Source organism: Cydia pomonella, chromosome 6, assembly GCF_033807575.1.
Source record: "Cydia pomonella isolate Wapato2018A chromosome 6, ilCydPomo1, whole genome shotgun sequence".
Classification (NCBI taxonomy): Eukaryota; Metazoa; Arthropoda; class Insecta; order Lepidoptera; family Tortricidae; genus Cydia; species Cydia pomonella.
This window is the reverse complement of record NC_084708.1, coordinates 6,165,798-6,187,776: the sequence shown is the minus strand read 5'-3', so window position 1 is coordinate 6,187,776 and position 21,979 is coordinate 6,165,798. Positions and strand designations below refer to the sequence as shown.

The 21,979-nt window shown below is 35.5% G+C and overlaps 1 protein-coding gene across 1 annotated transcript; it reads right to left on the bottom strand.

Moving 5' to 3' along the window:
• Positions 1-1,047: 1,047 nt before the first annotated feature.
• Positions 1,048-20,210, bottom strand: LOC133518585 (uncharacterized). Its single transcript, XM_061852245.1, has 18 exons — positions 19,742-20,210; positions 19,055-19,184; positions 18,170-18,376; positions 17,222-17,409; positions 16,074-16,210; positions 15,766-15,860; positions 15,169-15,295; positions 14,065-14,319; positions 12,999-13,165; positions 11,675-12,000; positions 10,992-11,121; positions 7,877-8,077; positions 5,826-6,013; positions 5,145-5,281; positions 3,805-3,899; positions 3,567-3,693; positions 2,674-2,928; positions 1,048-1,696 (listed from the first exon to the last, which is right to left on the bottom strand). The coding sequence occupies exons 1-18, from the start codon at positions 19,924-19,926 to the stop codon at positions 1,527-1,529; spliced, it is 3,120 nt and encodes a 1,039-aa protein (XP_061708229.1). The 5' UTR covers positions 19,927-20,210; the 3' UTR covers positions 1,048-1,526.
• Positions 20,211-21,979: the final 1,769 nt, after the last annotated feature.

Sequence of the window (21,979 nt, the reverse complement as noted above, 5' to 3'; positions counted from 1 at the left end):
ATTTCGTACTAAAACAGGAAGCATAAGGACAAATTTAGGCAAATCAGTTGTCATTTTGATATTAGGAATACCAGGTTAAAATACGACGAAAAACGGAGGAGGAAAAGACGGAGAAAAACTAGACCTGTTTAATATAAGCAGAAATTGTAACCAAACTAAGTGATCTGTCTAAACTAATTTGGAATACCAGTTTTCAATGATTTACGGTTAGTTTCACTACAATTAAAGAACACATCGCTGTGGTCGAGAACAATGACGTTCGCAAGTCAACTATTGCTCAGCATCTCCTTGACTCTGGTACAAATCACTGGATCGACTTGCATAGTCCGAAGCTAATTTCAACAGAACGCCACTCTATACAAAGATTGGAAAAGTTTTGAAAAATTGATGTTTGTTGAGGAAAATGCCTTCAGTGAAATACATTTTTTGCCAATAAAATATCACAAAAAATCAGAATTGCATAGGTTGCTTTGGATTATGCGATGTTTATGCCATTATTGTTTCTTCCTAGTCGCGATTCTACACAATATTATTTCCACACAGCTGAAGTTGATCAGATGCGTTATTCTTCACAGTCATTATTTCTACACAATCTTGACTCTACCTAGTCGCGATTCTACACAATATTATTTCCACACAGCTGAAGTTGATCAGATGCGTTATTCTTCACAGTCATTATTTCTACACAATCTTGACTCTACCTAGTCGCGATTCTACACAATATTATTTCCACACAGCTGAAGTTGATCAGATGCGTTATTCTTCACAGTCATTATTTCTACACAATCTTGACTCTACCTAGTCGCGATTCTACACAATATTATTTCCACACAGCTGAAGTTGATCAGATGCGTTATTCTTCACAGTCATTATTTCTACACAATCTTGACTCTACCTAGTCGCGATTCTACACAATATTATTTCCACACAGCTGAAGTTTACCACATGCATTATTCTTCACACAATTATATTTTTGTACAATTTTCGCAACTCTTATTAATGTATTATTATATAACAGTCGCAACATTTGGAATAAAAACACTGATATCATCGTAATGATTTAATTATTGAAATATATTTACAGCTTAATCCTATGAATGTTACACTTGCTTTGAGATATTCCCACATAAAAAAAACTTATGATTAAAATACAAATGGACTATTTTTGTATTTTTATTTTGCAATGCAATCATATTTCTGCTGTGCTAAATTACAAAATATATATTTTTTCTGACAACAGTTTGTAAACTCTTACTTACTCTAACTTATATGACATTTTTCCACAGTTCACTACACCTTACAAAGTCCCCCGCCTCGTCTGTCTGTGTGTATGTTCGCGATAAACTCAAAAACTACTGAACAAATTTTCATGCGGTTTTCACCAATTAATAGAGTGATACTTGAGGAAAGTTTAGGTGTATAATATAATATGTTTTTATAATCCGTGCGAAGCAAAGGCGGGTCGCTAGCTTCGAATATTTCTTCCCGAACGCGATCATGTAGTTTTACACCATCGAAAACTATTACTAATTAATTGGTTCAAAATTAACCCAAGAACCACCTTTAGGACGCAGAGTAAGCATAAAACGTGGGTCTATCTCAAATGGATACTTCGTTTTCGGTGAAGGTTTCAACTGGAAGTTGTCGAGGATCTTGATAAGCGCTATCTTTATATGTAATGTAACCATGCGAGCTCCTGAAATAAATATAAGTTTGTTAGATAGATAAATAGATAAAACCTTTATTCAACCACAACTTACATGCTTTGTGACACAAACAAATAACAAGAGAAAAATAAAATTGACAAGAGACAAAGAAAAAGTAACATACAATTTGACACTAATATCAATAACAGTTGTGGTAAAGAATAGGCGCTGACTCAGCATAAATGCTGCGGAGACCACAGCGCTGATCTTCCGTCAGAACCTTAAAACCTACACTAATAAACGACCAGTGCAGCGTTAGTCAATGTTATATGCATGTTAGGACTTAAATAATTACAACTATCATAACATAATGCTTAAAACATTAAGACGAAAGTGGGCGACCACCCCAGATCGCCTTTTCATACAAACGTAGTCCCCATTTCCTCTCTGGATATTGACAATAGGTTTTAAAAAAAATAATAGACATTATTTCATGTATATCAACCACAGCGATGCCTCTTTATCATACCAAATACCATATGGTATAAATATTTTCAATAATGTTAATATCTAGGAAGGAAAATAGGAACTACGATGGTAAAGTCGCCGTAGTATCAACTCAGTTTATTAAGGAAATGTAAAGCAACACCGGAGCAGTCGAAAACGGAATGGCACCTTAAAACGGGCTTTCGTCGAAAGTCGCGATTTTTCTCAACAAGTTGCTTTCGACGACAAGATGACAACCGTTTGCAGAAAACGAAATGTGTCATTTCTATGCTAATGTCTCTCTATCACTCTATCATATTAGTTTGATAGAGACAGATAGCATTTTCGTTTCTCTGCGTTCATCTTGACTAGGCCCCCAGATACATATACTCGTCGGCCGTAGGTAATAGTAATTGTGAGTCTTATAATCTGTCGCTTTTCTCACCCGTTAATATTTCACTAGGCCAGCAAATCCCTATTTTCCGAGCATTCTAACTAGGAGACTTTCTAAAACTAAACGACTAGAACTGTTTTAAATTACCTATGCACTTTTTAGGTCCCTCTCCAAACGGCATATAAGTGAACTTGGGTCTCTTAGCCACTTCTTCTTCAGTAAACCTCTCCGGGTCAAACTTTTCCGGATCCGGGTAGTATTTGGGGTCCTTATGGATACTGGCTACTGGTATAACGACAGATGTACCCTTGGTGATCTTAAAGGGTTCAGATCCAGGCACAGGTACGAGACAGTCGCTGGTACATTCGCGAGAGAGGAAAAAGTTGAACAGCCGGAACAATTCTGAGAAGTAAAATGAGCTTAAGTAATTTATTATGGGATTTTATTTCTGTACACTTTTGTACCTTGTCATAAATAGTGACAATAATATGAGGTCCTAAGCGACATTCATATTCCACATTGATTGTCACGAGGTACAGTAAACAAATAAATGTGTCCATCGCCAGCACAGCGTCCCACTTGGTCGCTTGCCATAAGGACGCTTTGACAGGTTAATCGTATAAAGGTACAAGCAAATCTCGTCTTTATGGCAAGCGAAAAAGTTCGACGTTTTGCCGGATAACAATATGTACACAGATCGACCTAGTTCCACAGTAAGATGAATAAGGCCACAAGCCTTTGTGGGGACTAGACGATACATACCTATAATATACATATAGTTATTTATAAATATTGAGATACATAGGAAACATTCATCACTCAGGAACAAATATTTGTGATAAACACACTAATAAATGCCCTTACCAATCCGGGACCTCCTACTTTGTAGGTATAATCACTAACGCCTAGCCGTCAAAATATATGATTTCTCCATCCTACTTCTGTACTGTCTACTCGTATCTAAAGGTTACCTAGTTAATAAGGAATCCTTATAGTTTCGACATGTCCGTCTGTCTGTCTTTCAATCTATTTTACTTTACCATTATACACCATTTCAAGATATTTTGCGCCTTCAATATCTTCCGCGGTGAATTCTCCTTTGTTTCTTGCTTTTATATCTTTGATTTCAGATCGGAGTCTTTCTTGAATTTCAAGGTGTATCGAAAGCTGGAATATAAAGTGGTACTTAATAATTCGTCTATATTTTGGTTTATAATGTTAACAGTCAGTAAATAAAAATTGGGTGGATATAGATTTGATGTAGCTAAAAGTACTTACTAGGTATAAAAGCAGTGCTATAACGTTACTTCCAGTCTCATATAAATCTATTATAAATACGAATACTTGTGCGCTCATATATTCATCTGTAATAACTAAAAAAAAGAAAAAAAAGAACATTTTATTTGATTCATAGGTATAGCCAACTACCGAGAAGAACTTTATTGCACAATAAAAAAAAGAACAAATGGCGGACTTAGCGCCGCTTCCACTATCTCACTAACCTGGGGTTAACCTGTTAAATCTAGAGTTAACATGGTTACCAGTACAATTTGACAATGAATTAACGGTTTAACCAGTTAACCCCGGGTTAGTGGGATAGCGCAAGTGGTGTTTCATGCCTAAATAGCAGCTTGCTCATACACTTTTATAGAATGGAAGTAAATAGTAAATAACTTTATAACGCTATTTGTATAAGGCCAACTTGCACCATTCCACTAACCCGGGGTTAACCGGTTTAACCTGGAGTTACCATGGTTACCAGTACATTTGACCCTGGGTTAATGGTTTAACCGCTCTAACTCCAGGTTTAACCGGTTATCCCCGGGTTAGTGATTGGTACAAGTGACCCTAAAAATCATTGCAAACAGGTATAGGTAAATATCGATGGTGTCCAAACTGTCCAAGCAGTTAACTCAACCCGTCAAACATATCACAATTGACCACCGTCTGACATGAGCGAAATACAGTCACGAACTTTAAGTACCCGCTTCACTTATTTAGACAGTTGTACTATGTCTATTATTCTGCGTGGGAGCAGTAATCTCGCGCAGCTCGGCCTTCGGCCTCGCGTGCTGGCGCTGTCGCCCGTGCATGGGACGCTAACCTAACCAAACCAGTGCTAAAGTGTACATGATACATAATACTTTCCCGCTTACTCCTCAATTTCCAGTTTAGTCACATAATTAATTTACATCAGCGAAAAAACAGGTGTTATAGCACCCCTTGTAGCAAGTTCATTGTATTAATTTGCATCATACATCTGCACATCATTTCAAGCCATGACCTGCTCCTGGCCATAAGTAATGCTATAAAGATTTTGTCAGGCAATTTAAGTCAATCACTGCCGTGGCACCCGAGATCGGGAGCTAGGAACCAACAAAGTCATATATGCCAATATCATTGGAAAGCTAATCGTCGTTGTTGATCTATCATTGCAAATTGGTTTCAATTACTCGAATTGTTTTTGCTAAAGTGAGCATCAAACCTAGAATGTCTGCGAATATTGTGCATGCTCAATATAAACTCTATAATACAAATGTTTTTGTGTTTCTACTTTACTTACGTTACCTACTTCGTTTCATTTTAGGTCCGTATTAATTAATAATTAAGAAAAATACCTCCTTTTGTATCATTTTCCTTCTGCGTTAAAAGCAGTTGAATCACATCGTTCCGTTTTTCACCGGTCTCTAATCTCTGTTTCACTATCTTGCGGGTCATCGCGACCATCATGTGTTGGAGATTTAGTGATGCTAATCTGAAGGAAACAGAAACTATCAAAGTATCATGATGCAGGTATTACATACATTAAATTCATTGTTCAATGAAAGTTTAAAATGTTTGAAAGTATATTCTGACGAAAGATAGGTAGTATTAAGGATTTAATCTGTCATTGGGTTAAATTATAGCAAGTTTGGCATTGGCAATAGTGACATATGAAAATAAATGAGTATAAAGTTTGTTCTTTGTTACAAGCTTTTATTAAACTTGCAATGCATGTTTGTACGGATCAAATCTTGCAAGTTAAATTTGACCCACTTGGTTTCCGAAGAAGCTGAAAATTTTGCGTACATACGTAAGTCGGGTGACAATGCAATATTATGGTACTATCGAGCTGATCTGATGATGGACACAGGAGGTGGCAATACGAACTCTTTGATAAAACAACGCAACCTAATTGTGTGTGGGGTTTTTAGAATTGCCTCGATAAGTATTAGTCGCCTGTGGAAAAGAACAATCAGCTACAAAAGCTTGTACCAAAATAGAAATATTTTACAAAAACTTATTACTAATTAACTTACCTTGGAGGAAACAACCAACTTATTATTGGAATATTTTGAAAGAAGAGCTTAATGTTATCTTTAACTGTGCTCTCAAATTCGAGTTCTCTTGTTAAATGCGAAACAAGTGAGTCATCACTTTCAAATGAATTGTTTTCTATGCCGTATATGGCATTTCCTATGACATCCGTACCATATCTCATACTTAACTGTAAGAAAAAAATGCTAAGTAGGGGAACTCTGAGATATTTGAAGCATTTTATAAAAATAAGTACCTAAATCAAAATACAATATCACCTAACGATACTCATTTTGGCACGACTTACCTATGCATGCCAAAAAATTATTATTTTATTTTTTGGTACTTTTCTTAATAAAGTAGTTCTAGTCTTCCACCTAGACAGGTCTCCCTATGTTATTAAGAGGAAATATTAGTGATAATTTTTCAATACAAAGGTTCTCGACATTTTCCTCTCTGGATTTTGGCCCTAGATGATATTTTTTTTATATGAGTTAAATTTTACTACTACCGGTGTTGGTATGTTTTGCTTTTTTGTGAAACTTGTTTTCATAAGAACTAGGCTACTTTAAAAAACGCTAAAAACGCCAAATGAATGCGCCGTGAACCGTGAACTGACGCCTGACATTCAAATTCGGAAACAAAAAACGCAAAAATCTGAACGGTCAGACAAAGATATTTTTTTCTCACTCCGTTCCCAAAATGTCGTTACGATTGGTTAAGTTTTGAAGAAAGAAAATGTCGAAATCATAACATCGATTTGTGAGATTTTTTTGTAGGATTTTTTGCCTTAGCTGCAGTTGTCCTTGTCGCATTAATTTTAGGAGCCACCTTCGTCAGCGCGACGGAGATATTTGCTTAAAATTCTTAAAACTGAAAAGGGGCGCAGCTGGTATTTCCACTTAATATTTTCAGATAATTTTTAAGTAATAGTATACCTTTTGTAGGTATACCATAGGTAGTACAGTGCCGTTATCAAACATAATTCCTTTTCATTGTTTAGATATCATTTTGACATCAAAATGTAAGTTTGATTTGGATGGTTTGGGAAGAACAAAAGTTGCATCTTCAATTTCCGGAAGGTCTAATACGTAAGCCTAATTTATGATTGAGACTTAGGTATATGGACCAAAATTGATCTAGACTTTTAGGCTGTACGCAAATTGAATGCAATTTTATCGTTTCTTTTGTTTTGTTTTAGGATATAAGGACCCAAATCGGTGTTCATTATCTATCTCTCCATACCCGCGGTAACGAACGATACCTTTTACTCAGAAATCAACAAAACTTCAACAAGTTTTAACAGTTTATTATAGGCTGGCAGGCTAGGCTTGCTAAGCTGGTACACCATAGCATGTTTATGAACAAAAACCTTATTCAAAAGCAGTAAGGTTTTTTTTTCAATTACTGAGTAGCTCAGTATGAACGTTGATATATGAGTTAGACCTTATTAAAAAAGATTAAAGGCTATTTTCAATTGTATAATGTCTAAAAGTAAATTGCATTACATAGGGACACGACCGCACTGCCTTATCGGCACTGCATTGCGTTTGAAGGTCGGAGGAATTTAGGCTAATCCTACGCAAGATGTGTTTTTGCATATCTAATGGGGTTTAAAATACCGACTTATTCCTTGCCCCGTTTACTTGTAGGACTTTTTTTCAACGACGGAACAGAGATGGTATTAATAGGTACATAAATTGGTGGATTTGGTGCAGAGTGTTTATGTGCTAATATGGCTGATCTTAAAATTTAGAACTAGAAGAATTTTATTGAATTGTTTATGTAGTCTCTGACTCCATAAGTTTAGAGCCGACATTCCTTCAATGGCGACAAACATAAGTCATAACTCTTTCTAAACAAATTTCAAATTATTAACTAACACAAACGGGTCTTATCGCGTATTAAGTTTTAAATTTACCTCCGACGTTACGAGGACGGCGTTGTCCCCGTGGTCTCGGAGAAGACTTACCGAGACCACGGGGACAACGCCTTCCTCGAATAATATGTAAAAATCGTGAAAGTTTAAATTTCAAATGTCAAAATGGCTTACGTCTCGTGTCTCAATTTCTGTTGATTTGCTCCTCTTCACATGATTGACCATAACGTCTGCCACTTTGAATATATTGGGAATAAAGCCTCTTAGCTTGGCCAAAGTCAGTGATGGCGTTACTTGGGCCCTGGTAGTTTTCCATTCTTCTCCGGATTGGAAAAATGGGTGCGCTGCGGCGAGCGGGTCGGCTTTCTTGTCATACTGAAATTTTGAATTGATTTGTTCAGCGAGCATCTAAAGCAGATGAAACAACACGCCAAAAGTATCTGCCATCTTGGTATACTATTCTAAAAAGAGAAAAACTACGTTTCGCATCGAAAAGCCTCTATTACATTTTGATTGTTCTATGTGTGGATAAATATCTCCTTTCTTTTAAGTTGTTAGAGTATACCTACTATGTTTGTAATAGGTTGGTCCTTATTTCGTCGAAGTTCCACGATTTTTCTACGGGGCACCCGCTTAATGTAAAATCTACCACAAAAAAATAATTAAATACACTTTAGGGGTCTAGAAAATTCTTTTTTATTTTATTTTGCGTTGTGGGGCGATGAGTCTGGATAACCAGTGACTAACACAGTGTCTAACTTAACTTATAATAACATTGCTATTTTTATTTATTTTTTAATTTGTGTTTATAGAATCGGAAAGTGAATTTGCTTTTTTAGTAGTAGATTTTACATACCCCCCCGTAGTACTATGTATGTGTGTATATATGTATAGTATAATACTCAGTATTGAGCTTAAATCTGAACAGATCCCTGCAAAACTGTATTTACAGTTATGCCTGCAGGTAGTTGGAGTAGTCTGATCCTCTACTTTAATTGCTAACAGTACAGTCACAGATGGATTTCAAAAATAAATATAGGTATATACCGGGTGGGGTCTGTAACACGAGAAATAAATAAAACATAGATTGTACTCTCCGAATGATGACACCTCAGACTGAGCTTTACTTGGAAAACATATAAAAACTAAAAAATGCGTGTTTTCCAAGAAATAAGACCTAGCTAGATCGATTTTTTACCGCCCCCATATAGCTAATTTTATCGAAATCGTTAGAGTCGTTTCCGAGATCCCCGAAATGAATAAATACTTATATAAATATATGTAATTGACGTTTGCTTGTCACGCTTTAAACATAACAGAATTCACAATACATTTCGTCTTAGAATTTTTAAAGTGTACTAAAAATCAAAACACACACACACAAGTTATTTTTAAAAGTCGTTTGACGTTGTTTTTGTTGGCCAGTTGAGAATTACAGCCTGCAATTTAATTTTTGACTCCTGTTACAGGCCCACCCGGTATATAGTTAAAGAATCACAAAAAAATTGCCGCCTGCATAGAATCGAAGTGACCTTGAGCATGAACATTAAAGTAAGTAAGTACCTAACTTTACAATGCATCAATGTCTGGTTGTCTTTGCAAAAAAAAAATACAAAGATCAACGTAGGTTTGAATGTATGGCGGCGCCTAAATTCTTGTGACTCATAAGGAGTTTAATTCTTCTGTAAATAATAATTGATTCAATTAAATACCAGAAGTAAGCCATAATTAAAAATTAGTGACAATCAAGAAGATAATGGACGACCCCTTCTCCATTCAAACGTATAGCGGTTATGTGACGTTCACCCATTTCCTCTTAATCGTTGCATAAAGAGAGGAGAGAAATCAGTTTCACGACGAATTAAGGCTGAATTTAGGCCTGAATAAAATACCTAAAAATAAATTTATGTCATTAAGTTTTTTGGTTACTTGCTTCACTGAACAGATATGTAGCCAAGAAGAATCTTACATTTAATAATATTACTATACAAAGGAGTACTCTAGAATTTTCATTCAATTCTCCCAAAATATTGATAAAGAATATCACAAACTGTATGCAGTGCACAGCAATTATTTACTGCAAAAGATGGAATGTTGTAAACCTTGACACCTAAGTAATATTATCATAGTGTGCATGTTCACAAGACTGACACATTCTTAATTGCTTAATGTGTGTGTCAGGATATATCCTTAATAAAATTATTCATTATATCTGGATATAATGTTTTTTTTTAATCCAGTAACAATAAAAGGGCATAAAGGGAGTGAAATCCAAATTAAGCAGAGATAGAAAATCAAAACGTACACTAGGGCAAGGGAGGTCGTTATTAGGTCAAATTGGGAATCTACGAGAGAGAAAAATATGTTCGTCCTATATTAAAAAAAATCTTTACACTAAGCCTTAGTACGGTTCCAAAAAATCTGATGGCAAATGGACTAAGCAAAATTTTAGTCCAAATGTAAATAAAAGCTATCAATTTGTACACAGACCAGTAAGCGAGGTTTAGACTAGCAAGAACTTGCATGCAATTTTCATTAAATTGCGGTATCTAATCAAACTTTTGAATACAGTTGGCCTTAGTAGTCGCAATGTAACGTAAATTACATGCAAGTTCTTGCTAGTCAGCCTCGCTGTAGAATTTCTTATATTTTTGAGGTACTCGTTTTAATTTTTTCGAGTGCTAATTATTAAAGCGGAGTTTGCTGTCTGTGAAAGATAAATACGACTTATCACTGTATTTGTTTAAACATTCCTTTTGTTTACTCTTTAATATTTTAAATTAATCTGGTGTTTTTGTTTGTACTATTATAATTGATAAACACTATCTGATGTTTACGAATAGTAGTATATCATATTTACAATTGCAACAAAGACATTCTATAAAAGTTAAAAGGCGTAGTCATCATAAATATTGATAAAAAATATGTCACAATATTTACTACAAAGCTGCAACTTACACAGCCTGGAATCGATAATTATGCATTTCTTTTAATCTTACGTTATCTACACCGTACCGTACACATACTTTGGTACTTGTGAGAAAAATAGTAATTTGGGACAGACTCATTTGATAATAAACTCTCTTCTGTAGACAATAAAATAAAAGTTAACGAACCGGATACAAACATACTTATCACGCTTCTCGTCAGCGGTCGGAAAAGTGCTGCGTACTAAACCAAAACGACTAATTTTCACCCAATTTGATTGACCGTCATCAAAGAATACTGTTTGGGACTCACATTTATTTTGTATTTATTAAGTACGAGTAGGTTGTAGAATACAGTTTACCTTCATTCCATTGGAATTGAAGCTGGAAAACTCCGAAATAAGGATCGTTTTGATGATATCCAAGTCCCTGACCATCAAAGTGGGAACATTCATCACATAGTAACCAACTAATGGTGCATCAGGAAATTCTCTAGAAAGACAACATTTTAGTGTTAAAAAATGCATTATGCTTAAAATCAATGTCAAAAATATGTTATAACAGCAGAGAAACCCGACATAATAAATAATACATAGTCAAATATAGGTATTAATTTAAAATAAAGATAAAAGAAAAATGACTCACGCTAAAACGGTCTGGGTCCGGGCCGAAGCATGTAAGCGTGATCACCGATCATCCGTCATAGACAGCCAGTGTCGGACACCTAGGCCCGGGCCCGGACCTGCATCGTTATAGCGTGAGTCGTCGTTTATCAATGACAAAACATTAATTTTGGGTTCACATTTCTATATATATACCGGACACCGTATATATCTAGAAATGTGAACGTCGTAGCCGACAACACGGGTTTCCCGGTATATAGCGGAAATCCTTCGTAGAGGCAAAACGACAACGTGTCGTCATTACCGCTAAATGGGTTAAAACTTTTGAATATCTTTTTTTTCTGTAATTTTACCGACCTGAAATGGATTCCACCTGAATAATTGAAGCACGAAGTTAACGCTACTTATATTTCACGACTTACTTATAAATGGTGTCAATAACTTCAACCAAATGTTTCTTCAACAGAAAAATCGGTTTGAAGTGTCCAAAGAACCATTTCCTTCCTGATGCTGTCGGCACTCCTCTCTTCTCCCAGTAGTCATATTTGCCACTTTTGAACACATAATATGCGAAAGCAACTAGCCCTAGAGCTACAAATAGCCACATATTGAACAAGTCCGCGTAGTTTGAGGCCCCAGTACGTACTGAGTCCGTGCTATCAGGCTCCCATTTGTATACAACATAATATTTAGGTAGCTCTTTGTGGATATATCTCTGTGTATATTTTTGTGACCTTATACTTTTATCTTACTGGTTGTTACTCTGAACTTTATTATTTTGTCGCGGTGTATGTCGATTATCTTAATTCTGGGAGAGATGAATGGAATTTTAGAAAACAGAGTTTTGGATTGTATGATTTTGGGCGGGGCAGGCCTGGGGGATGACCTGGTCAGCTTCCTTAACAACTGGCCGAAGGAAACTCGAAATCGGGAGTCATGAAAATTTAGGGGAAAGGCCTTTGCCCAGCAGTCAGCACTCAAATCGGCTGAGAAAAAAAATATGACCGGTTCTTTAATTTGCATACTGTATCATTTTAACACTTGATGTGAAAAGATTTTTAAGTTACGGTTAAAGGCATGTTTTTATGTGTATTAAATTCTAAAGAACATGAAACATTGAAACGCTATTTATTACCGTGTTAAAATTACATTTCGGTCACATCCGACGTTATGGAATTCGTGTAGAGAATTCGATTTCTTGGATCTCAGATCGGAGTTTGTCCTGTATATCATCAATATGAATATTTTAGCCCTAACCACTATAAAACTCAAGTCATCTGAGGCGTCTCATATGAGGGCTATGTGTTATGGAGTTGGTTAGGATGGTAAACTAACCATGTTTTCTTGGTAGTCATACGTCTAGCGTCTATAGTTAGCGAGATATGGACGCTGTATCAACTCACCTTTTTGTCAACTTGTCTCGGTCTCCTCTAAGTTGAATTCGTTGCATAGCTATAATGAGCTTTTTTTAGTGAAACAGTAATAACTTATAACATCGATAAACGGATTAGTATGATCTAGACAAAAAGTTATAGCTGGACAATAAATCGGTGTATGGTAATAAATGAAAACAGCGATAGCTGGATAAGAAACATTTATTTTATTTATAACGTAAACTGGAAATATTTTTTATTTTTATTATTTATTTATATATATCAAAAATAATGTGCTATAATAAACAAATTCGTCAATAACTATGTCACCACATAATTTCGTTTTACGAATACATGACATGACCTGGTATCACTGTATAGGCTCGAAGGTCACCCAAACATCACCTTTAGGGCGAATAGTAAATATATGTCGCGGATCAATCTCGAAGGGGTATTTCGTTTTTGATGAAGGTGTTAGCTTGAAATTGTCGAGGATCTTGATAATCGCCGCTTTTATATGCAACGTCACTATGCGATTACCTGAAATCATTTAGTTAATTATTAGATAAAAAAATAGTTAAGTATAGTTGCTTGCGAGCGAATAGTTTAAATATGAATACCTTCGTAGAGATTACATGTTTGGTCTTCATCCCTAACAATGACACCGTAACATAGCTTTTAGAGACAAAATTCTATTTTACAAACGACCAAAAGAGCCAACTGATGGTAACCAATCATGGTCACTCGTCGTCACTAGCAACACCAAAAATTTTGCGGTGCCAAACTTTCAAAATCCTAAATACAACTAACTTCTTGATGGCTTAAATGGGAACCTTTATTTCTAAGTTAATTATATGTAAGTATTGATTGGGCAATATTATAGTCATATTAAGTATGTTTTTATAGTTAACTTTATGTTTAGTTTTATTTATACTTAAGTTTAGCTGTATGTCGTTTTATGTATTGTGTTTCTGCGTGTAATAAGGTTTTTTATTATCAAATTTTGAGATGAGTTTGGTTCTTAGTAATCGACTCACATCTTCCCCGCGTTATCCCGGCATTTTACCACGGCTCATGCGAGCCTGGGGTCCACTTGGCAAGTAATCACAAGAATTGGCGTAAGCACTAGTTTTTACAAAGGCGACTGCCATCTGACCTTTCAACCCAGAGGGTAAACAAAGCCTTATTTGGATTAGTCCGGTTTCCTTACGATGTTTTCCTTCGCCGACTGGTAAATATCAAATGATATTTCATGCATAAGTGCCGAAAATTTCATGTTCGTCTTCTCCATCTGGGGTTTGAATTGAACCCACGACCTCCGAATTGCAAGTCGTACGCTCTTAGTGCTAAGCCACCAGCGATTTCCGCTAGGCCACTAACGATTTCCGCTAGGCCACCAGCGATTTAATCGACTAAGTATTCAGATATGTAAAGCTCACCTATACACTTCTTAGGTCCCTCTCCAAACGGCATATAAGTAAACTTTGGTCTTTTGGCCACCTCTTCTTCAGTGAACCTCTCCGGGTCAAACTTCTCCGGATCCGGGTAGTATTTGGGGTCTTTATGAATGCTGCATGCTGGTATAGCAATTTGTGTACCCTTAGTGATCGTAATGGGCTTAGACCTTGGCACTGGTATAGTGCAGTCATTATTACATTGTCGAGGTATAAAAAAGCTGAAGAGACGGAAGGTTTCTGAGAAGGAAAATATAACAGTTAACCCTAAAATCAATCGTAAGAAGAATCAATCGTAATATTAGTTGCGTGCTTGTTAATATCTTAGGTCCAGTGAGGACCCATTAACAGTGTAACTGTAACCAGGCATGCATGCAATTGAGTATTTAAGAGCAAGTTTGGCATGGCCAGCCACATTAGGGCCCATGCTAGACAACGTCCATAATGTTTATTTAGGGTCGCCGTCATCGAAAACTATGAGGAGGACTATATATATAACTGTAACCTAACCAACGTAGCCCAGTCAACTTAACCTAGGTGTTGAACTTAGTAAGTATTTAAGACGAACCTCCTCCAACTTCCATACAACACTGCGTTTTTCGAGTAAAATTTTTCTATTTTAGGTTTATACGTATAAAATCTTTCACTTAGGGCTTGGTTTTTAAATATAACTCAGATTTTCCTGGTCACTCTCATATGAACAAAAGCAGAATTAAAGCATTAGGCATATTATGATTTATTAGCGCCTCTAGTTTTAAGAGCTTTAAAACGTTTTTTAAGCGCTAAAAATGCTTTATTCTTTGAATCTACGTTTGTGACTACTTAGTCAAGTCGTATTTTACGTTATCAAATTATAAATAGCAGTAGGTATACAATAAATAAATTTTAAAAATATTTGTTATTTTAATTTACAACACTGATGATTCTCGCGGCGTCGTATAGAGGCTGATAATATTCTGTACCTACCTATTAACTAGATTCTGGTTAAACTCCTGCTCTATATAGCAGCTTCATAATGTTTTTTTAAAACCATTACATGGTTTGTATTTAGAGGACAAATGTACTCGTAAATATAAAATTGAATCGTACCATTGAAAACCATCTCAAGATATTTTGCGCCTTCAATATCTTCTACGGAGAAAATGGCATTATTCCTTGATTTTACTTCCTTTATCTCACTACGTAGTTTTTCCTGAATTTCGGGATGTCTAGAAAGCTGAAAATATAAATACCATTAACATTACTTTTTGTTTGTTTACCTAATATGGATCGTGTCATTCACGAAGGCGCGTGTTTGACTCGTAATCTTATGTTATTAAAGGTTAGATTTGACAAATCTGCGTGTCATCGTGAATGACACGAACTAGTACGGGAATATAACGCAAGAAGGAGTGAAGAGTTACTTATATCATGTCTAAACCTAAATACTGTATTTAATGTATGTATATATAAAAAGAAATACGAGAATCATTCAGGGGAACCCTTTATCTACGGGTGTCGAACGAAGCCATTAGCAAAATCATTCATCTGTACGGATGGTCCTTGGTACGGGAGACGATTATTGTCGATTTGGTAATGAATACATTTTGAACTTTTTGAACGAATATGAAGCTTTTGGCTTAACTATTATGGGCTCATAATACAGTTGTGTAAGTCAGGATGCATAGAAAATCGATAAATACTCACTACAGCCAAAATTATTGTAATAAAGTTGCTCGCTGAGTCGTATAAGTCCCCAATGATCGTAAACACCTGTGCGCTCATATACTCATCTGTAAACACTAACGAAAATGTTCCTTGAAGGCTGGTTTAAACTTACAAACTGATGTCAATTTGATATCATGAATGCTCGAATAGCAATAAAAAATGTGTCTCCCCAATGTAGCTATGGCAAACGTCAAAAATTTTGGGCGTATGTTTCACAAATGTTCTTAATCACACATTACCATTATCGACTAACATAAATTAAGAAATAAAAGTAAATATCTATGTACCTCCTTGTGTATCGCTTTCTTTCTGTGTCAAAAGCAGTTGTATGAGATCATTTCGCTTCTCACCACTCGCAATCCGTTCCTGGATTACCTTACGTGTTACGGTCACCACCACGTCTTGTAATTTTTTAGAAGAAAATCTGCAATTATTTAAATGACCAGTGGTTGACAAAGTACGGCCCGCAGGCCAGATCCGGCTCGCGAAAGGAATTTGTACGGTCCGCCGCCGGTCCTTCAAAAATATGTAATTATGACCAACCATGTAAAAATAAAAATGCATTTTTGCTGTAAATCTGGCCCATTGAAATTCTTTCAAGTTTTGGCCGCTCATGAGGTAATATTTGCCCACCGCTGGACTAAATTATGTTGTTGGCCTGTTTCACAAAGTTCAAGTAAAGTCCTGAATAAGCTACTTGCCACTACTTATCTTACAAATAAAGTCAATCGTTGGCGTTTCATAATCTTCAAATAAGCTTATAACTGATTGATAAAGTGCTAGGGAGTTTTGTATGAAGTTTTATCTGGCAGTTAATTTATTTGTTAAATAAGCTATCCGAAACTTTGCTTGGACATTGTAAAGCAGGCCCCAACCTACAATATCACAAACTAAATAAAACAATGTAAACAGCAACCTTGCACTGCCCACACAGCGGGAGTAGGGTCTCCAGGCGGGTATAATACCCGACCTGGGGATCGAAGTCCAATGAGAGTTGGTCGGAAGTTGTATATATAGCAACTGATATTTGGAACTCCGTAAACGTGATGTAGGTTTCTACCAAATTGCGTTCTAGGTTGTTAACGCCATCTGTTACAAGTTTACAACATTGTGGCTAGACATCGACAGTGACGACAGAAGAGACGCCACAACACATTCGAATGGCAATTACAGCAGGATTACAGTTGCGTCATTACTGCTGCGGCGTTGACACGGGTGCATGGTTCCGTTCGAATTCAGACTACTGCCGACTCTTTTACTGTCACAAATGTTTGACAGTCTCCACAAATGTTTGACAGTCTGCACAAATATCGTCTTGCAATATTGCTGTAGTAATGCTGGCGTCTACATCTGAACGGTACCATTACTGTTATTTTCCTGTTCACAAATATGATGAATTGTTTTCATTTGTGAATATAAATAATAAAATACTCACCTTGCTGGATAAAATGAACGTATAACAGGACACCGTTGAAAAAAGAGTAAGATATTATCCGAAACATCTCTTTCAAAACGAATTTCTCTTGTTATATAGGAGACTAATGAGTCCCCATTCTCAAACGTATTATTTTCTATTCCATAAATTGCATTACCTATTACATCGGTGCAATACATCCTAGCTAGCTGTAAACGAAAAAAAAACATTAAATGATTATTTGTAAGACATACCTTCAGCTTTCATCACTTATGCCTAGATGAATAAATCATGATGAGACGAGTAAATTATTCCCAGAAAAATAAATACTCGCGTACTTTACGGAGTACCTTAGAGGTGACATTCTGATCGCAACTGAAACATCATTATTGTTGCAACTTTACTATGCACATATGCTTATGCTTATATGCGTATGCTTTACTATGGTGTGTTTTATGTTTCAGTCGTCGGACTTCCGACCATCAACATTTCCTGAGGATGCCTCATAGAGAGACGAAACATGTGTTGAGTTTTGTACTTTCGGCGGTGGATTGTAATATTTGCGTATTTATTTTTGCGGTGGGAGGGTGGGAACATTAATTCCATGTAAAAATACGCAAATAAGTATAACGGGTTAGCTCTGCGTTTCGCGGATTAGCAAAGTAATATTTTTTTGTTTTTATTAATATGGATTTCCGCAACGCGACGCCTGATTCTATTCATTATTTGAAAACCTATAAACCTAGTTTTTCATTGTGTCAATAACATACAAAAAATCATGGAGAATGGAAAATATTTAGATGTGGAAAAACGTTTTCTCTTTTTGTATGGACGATCATTATCATATCATTATACTTTCCTCCTTGCTGTTATTGTCTGTATATTTTTATACATATTTTGTAATTGTTATGAATAAATATATTTTATCTTAAACAATAGCTCTGCAGCGATGTTTAACAAATTACTTACATCTTGAACATCCACTTCGGTTGCTCCAATGCAGTTATTCTTGACGTATTTTACCATTTCGTCACCCACTTTGAGTACGCTGGGCAAATAGCCTTTCAGCTTGACCAGACTTAGAGATGGGGTCACTTGAGCTCGGGCAGATTTCCATTCGTCACCTTTGAGAACAAACGGATGCGCGGAGGCGAGACGATCGGCATTCTTGTCAATCTGGAATTTTATTTTATGTTATTGATTATTTTGATACTATTGAAATATTTGTCTGTAATTAAATTAAATCAAATTAAATTATAATTACCTACCTACATTATTCAAATATAACTAATTACTTAAATAAACTTATAAATTACAGATTAAAAATGGGCTCAGATTGTTGTCCACGGGTATGTTCATAGTTACACAGAATTAAAGTATTACTGCTAAGGCACTGCGAAACTAAAATACAAATTAAACTAATAAGAAATACAACTTTGAACAACATCTAAATATGAATATTAGGATTGTTTAGTGGAAAAAACGATTTAGGATTTAAAATTATATATCTATTGTAAAAACGTTGTGTTTTTGTTTATAATATCATAATAATATCTACTGACTGCTATGTATAATAATATCTACTGACTGCTAATGTGTAAAGTAGTAGTTAGTAAGTTGACATAAAGGAAGCGCGCAAATATTACAAGTATAGAAATATACTTAATCAACTTAATTTTCAACCTGGCATCTGACGAAAAAATAAACTAATTTGGTGTAGGTACGTATTTATCCACTGGCTTCATGAGACACATGCCAGCACCACATTGTCGTTCAACATTCTTCACTACCTTCAGTGTCAAAACAAAGTCATTCATATTTCCGCGTTGACGATTTTGTCCCGCGTGCCCCTACCTCAAATCCATTGGAATTAAAGCTGGAGAATTCTGAGACGAGTATCGTTTTTATCATATCCAAATCTTTCACCATCAACCCTGGGACGCCCATAACGTAGTAGCCAACCAACGGTGCATTGGGAAATTCTCTGTAAAACAGAAAATACAAGCAAAGGAAAGGCTAGGGCTCCTATTTTTAGACAGCTCTGCAGCAACCTAACGAACTTATCGTACCTATCTATGGGCTTAATGAGAGTACCGTCAAAACATTACAAAGGATCTTTACGATCGGCCTGATCTTACGATTGGTAGCCGTCATATGTATCGATTCGCTAATAATGATCGTATTTCTCAAATTTAATAGTAAATAACTATTGCACACTAAAAAAATGCGCATAAAATAACGTCAATAAGGGCAAGTGTAGCTGGCCTTGACATTGTGGCCTGTTTACAATCAGTGTTTATTGCGAGTTCATACATTTGTTAATTGTGTTTATTGCAAACTGTATGAACTAGCAATAAACACTAATCAATGTGCCAACAGGCCCTTAAATGTGAAACCTAGTCATACTTACCCATTAACTTGATTTTTGTTTTTGTTTTCAAATTAGTTTTTATTTAACCTTCATTGTCCTGAAGAAAATTTTATGACAAAATAATGTGTCAAGAAAGTAATAAAGTAAGAAAGTAATAAATGCAAACTTACTTATATATATTGTCAATCACTTCGTTCATATGTTTCTTCACCAGTATAAGAGGCCTAAAGTGTCCAAAAAACCATTCATTTCCCGATGCTGTGGGTATTCCCTTTTTCTCCCAATAATCATATTTGCAACTTTTGAACACATATAATGCAAGAGCGATCAACCCTAGTACTATATAAAGCCACATAGTTGGTTTATATGTATATTTTTAAATATTTATTAGTCGGGTCAGTGTGTGGTCACTATCACAGTATATGCTGTTACTAAATGTTATCGCATACTGTCCGTTTTTGTTCATTGTGAATAGTGTTGAGCTGTTATCAGATATATTATCGACAAGAAGTTTGATTTAGATTTTTATGGCTTCTTCTGTTATCGACATGATCTGTCAACTGTATAGATCATATCCATAACAGTTTAAGGAGAAAAAAATAATCACATTCGAGTTCAAGACAAAACTCACTCACTCATATGAGTAATTTTGTGTACTGTATTACCTATTATCAATATCTGTATATAGTTTCGCTGTTATCCTGTATTATCGCCAAGGAGCCTGATTCTGACTTCAATTTCTTGTTCTAAAACGGTTATATTTTGTTATCCTGTTTATCAAATTATATAATTTAATCCTGCTATGATGTTTTATTAGTTAAAAGATATTTTTTTTTTTTAACTCCGCATCGGCACACAAACCTTCTTAAAGTTTTTCCTACAGTGGGTCTTGTATTAACTTTTAGACTGTTTATTCGATATATATTCGATAAAAAAAAACAATAACAGTTTCAGAACAAGTACATACTATTGATATTGAAAGTAATTACATATATATAGTATACGTACATTAGGAATGTTACATTACCGTAATGCGTTATTTTTATTAACACGCTTATATTAACTTCACTTGTAACAATGTAATACAATCTTGCAAGTCATTTACTTACTCCTAATAGCCGTATCGTTGTGAAACTTTGCAAGAATATATTGCAAGTATTATATATAATACAGATGGCAATACAATAATCTGTTACCAAGTGCAGTGCAGTCGGCGATATTTTACGCACTATTGTACACTAATAACCCCTCATGTGTTGCGGGTGTCCATGGGCGGCGATAAACGCTTACCATCAGGTGATCCGTCTGCTTGTTTGCCTCCTATATCATTAAAAAAGGTATTTTTTTACACCCTTAAACATTAATTTTTTTAGTAGTTATATTACAATGCGCTTATGAACGTCAAAAAAAGCTACAAAATTAAGCTTATTCTAATTAACCCATATTAATGTAGATATTATCCGGGTTAACAGGTTACAAAAATGTAGTAAAGTTTAATGTAATACGAACGTAATGTTGCAAATCCTAAATAATAAAAAAAACTTTTTTTTTTTAATAAAACCATGATAACAGATTATATCACGTAGGTACATACAATGAATTTAAAGAGTTCGCGGCCAATGGTAGACTGAGGAAAATGAGGTCTATCCACATCTGTCAAAATTACAATGTGCAAATTATGTGATTAGTTTTTATAAGTTATGTAGTTTAGGTACATAATAACCAATATAAAACAAATAGATATTACGTTGTTTGGGACGGCACAACACTAATTATTGTTACGCAACCAAATCAATGTTGATGTCTTAATTAGCTTAGCCTTGGACTGTTATTTAACGCAAGCATTGACCGAGCGATAGCGAAGGTGTCCGTTTCAGTTTGGACAAAAATGTTTTCGTATACGGCCATAAGGCTGTTCGTTTTCCCCTTCAGGTCAGGCATTTCTCAACCAGTTCTCGTGAAATTTGATGAGCAAGGTATGTATTTTTTTTTCACTTCAGTTTTTTTAAATAGTAGAGTCATGTTACTCGCGAGGTCTACCAGCTCACAGTCCATCGTTACCGGCCCTAACCCTATATCCGGCAGAGGTTAACAGAAAATTCATCCTCATCATCATAAACTAATGAGCTGCGTTCTTGTCGCTGAAGCAGTCTCCATGTCTTTCTTTCCTTAGCCTTTCCCTTGGCAGCCCGATACGACACGATGATCACTTTCTCCTTCACTTAATCCATGTACATCCTTTTTGCATCCATCTCTTCCTGAAAAAAATAGAAGCCTTATTTACAAAAAGCGTTGTAAACCTCTAACATCCAAGACGAGTCAAACACATCCATTTAAATTTACCGCCTACCCTCAAGCTCTACCTGCCTGTACTGTATTCAACCCGTCAAAAGCATTCTCAATTGACG

Coding starts and splice junctions, on each gene's coding strand:
- LOC133518585 (XM_061852245.1), bottom strand. CDS start 19,926: ATGTGGCTTTATATAGTACTAGGGTTGATCGCTCTTGCATTATATGTG. Junction 15,861..16,073: donor AGAAAGCGATACACAAGGAG/GTACATAGATAT, acceptor CATTTTCGTTAG/TGTTTACAGATGAGTATATG. Junction 1,697..2,673: donor GGGACCTAAAAAGTGCATAG/GTAATTTAAAAC, acceptor TATTTATTTCAG/GAGCTCGCATGGTTACATTA.